General features: G+C 45.0%; 1 protein-coding gene across 1 annotated transcript; it reads left to right on the top strand.

Annotated features, from left to right (window-relative positions):
* Positions 1–20: 20 nt before the first annotated feature.
* LOC121918680 (E3 ubiquitin-protein ligase RNF213-like) lies at positions 21–1,549 on the top strand (the record flags this gene model as incomplete). Its single annotated transcript, XM_042444695.1, has 3 exons — positions 21–224; positions 1,240–1,329; positions 1,421–1,549. Coding segments are annotated over 3 exons (423 nt in total), but the record flags the coding sequence as incomplete, so codon positions are not given.
* Between the last annotated feature and the right edge of the window lie 4 nt (positions 1,550–1,553).

The following is a 1,553-nucleotide window of genomic DNA, read 5'->3' on the forward strand; positions in this document are numbered from 1 at the left end:
TTTTTTTTAATCCCCTTGAATTACAGAGCTGCCTTCCAAATTCCACAATTAGCATGATCAGTGGGGAGTTGCAATCCTACAGTGACATCTGTGAAGCTCTGTCTGTCACTGAAATAACATTAGGATTCTTGGCTATGGCTGGAGGTGACCCAGAGATGACTTTGAGAGAATATGTTGAAAACACACTGCAGATGGGCAGTCAGACAAGTGTTCATGTGCTCAAGGTGAGTGGAAGAGGATCAGGGCTTGCTTTGTGTCTATAGGGTGAAAGAGTCAAACGGATCAGGATAAAGGTGCAAATATCTCACAGACTAAGGGAGGTGGTTGGTGCCCCCATTTCAACAACTCTTTTCATCACAGCAAGCTTCCCACCAATCCTCTGTTGAGTGTGGTAAACTTTGGTCTCCCTCTTGAACTTGGAGGGACAGGAGTGCAGTGGGAGAGCTCCCATAGCTCTGCTGTGTTTTAGAGGTACTTCCAGGGGGGGTCATGAAATCCCTGTGCAACTGTCGTCATCTGATTTGTAGTTATTTTTGTTTCATCCTGCATTTAAAAAAAAAATCCACCTCTTCTATTTCAAACCTGCTGGAATTCTTCAACTGGAAGGGTTTTGTAATTACCCGAAAAAGCTCCACACAGATCAGCATTCTACTATTCCAAGAATTCCAGCTGCCCAAGATATTTTGTGCAGCCTGTGAAACATTGCTCATGGGTAACTTGTAGTGTAGAGTCTTGTACAATCCAGTAGTTGAGCTGCAGCATCCACTCATGTGGGAAATGATTCTGAGATGTGAAGTCAAAGGCTCTCATGGCCGGCATCCATAGTTTTTTGTGGGTTTTTGAGGCTATATGTGCGGAATTCAGCTTACGCGGGGGGGGGGGGGGGACTGATCCCCCATGTAAGCCGAGGGCCCTCTGCATTTCTTCATATTATCTGTAGAATACATGACATTAGTGCAGAATATTAAAGATGGGTGCCAAGGGAAAAGGTTGGATTATGGCAGGGGGAGTGGGGTTAGGGAGAAGAAGATTTGGGGAAGCAGATTGATGCCTTGGAATCCTCTGGTCCATGGAATTGACCCCACGAAACAGTCTAGCCTCCAATTCCTCAGCCCTGGTCTAGTGAGATTTGTAGTTACTCTCCTAATCTTTTATCACTCCTGTTCCCAAATAGGCCTATAGTGTTCATATTTTTTTCCCCTTAGAGGAAATTATCTTCTGTTTTTTTTCCTCTTTCAGGCATTGAGTCGATGTCACCTGAAGCACATCATTGCACTGTGGCAGCTCCTCTCTAACCATAAATCTGAACAGCTGCTGTACCTGAAAAGGGTAGGTAGCAAGAAAAGGGTGGGATAAGGTGGGATTTCTTGCCATTTTTCTGTCTTATTCCTCTAACTGTGCTGCTGTATGTGATTTCCAGGATCCCTTTGCAGAGATCAGCACACCCTACAAAGATGAGCTTACCTCAGAGCATGTAAAACTCCTCAATGCCTTCCTCAGCCAGGTTGGGCTGGAATCCTTCCTCCAAGAGTTGCATGAAATGATCATCCTGA

Source organism: Sceloporus undulatus, unplaced genomic scaffold (assembly GCF_019175285.1).
Source record: "Sceloporus undulatus isolate JIND9_A2432 ecotype Alabama unplaced genomic scaffold, SceUnd_v1.1 scaffold_23677, whole genome shotgun sequence".
NCBI lineage: Eukaryota > Metazoa > Chordata > Lepidosauria > Squamata > Phrynosomatidae > Sceloporus > Sceloporus undulatus.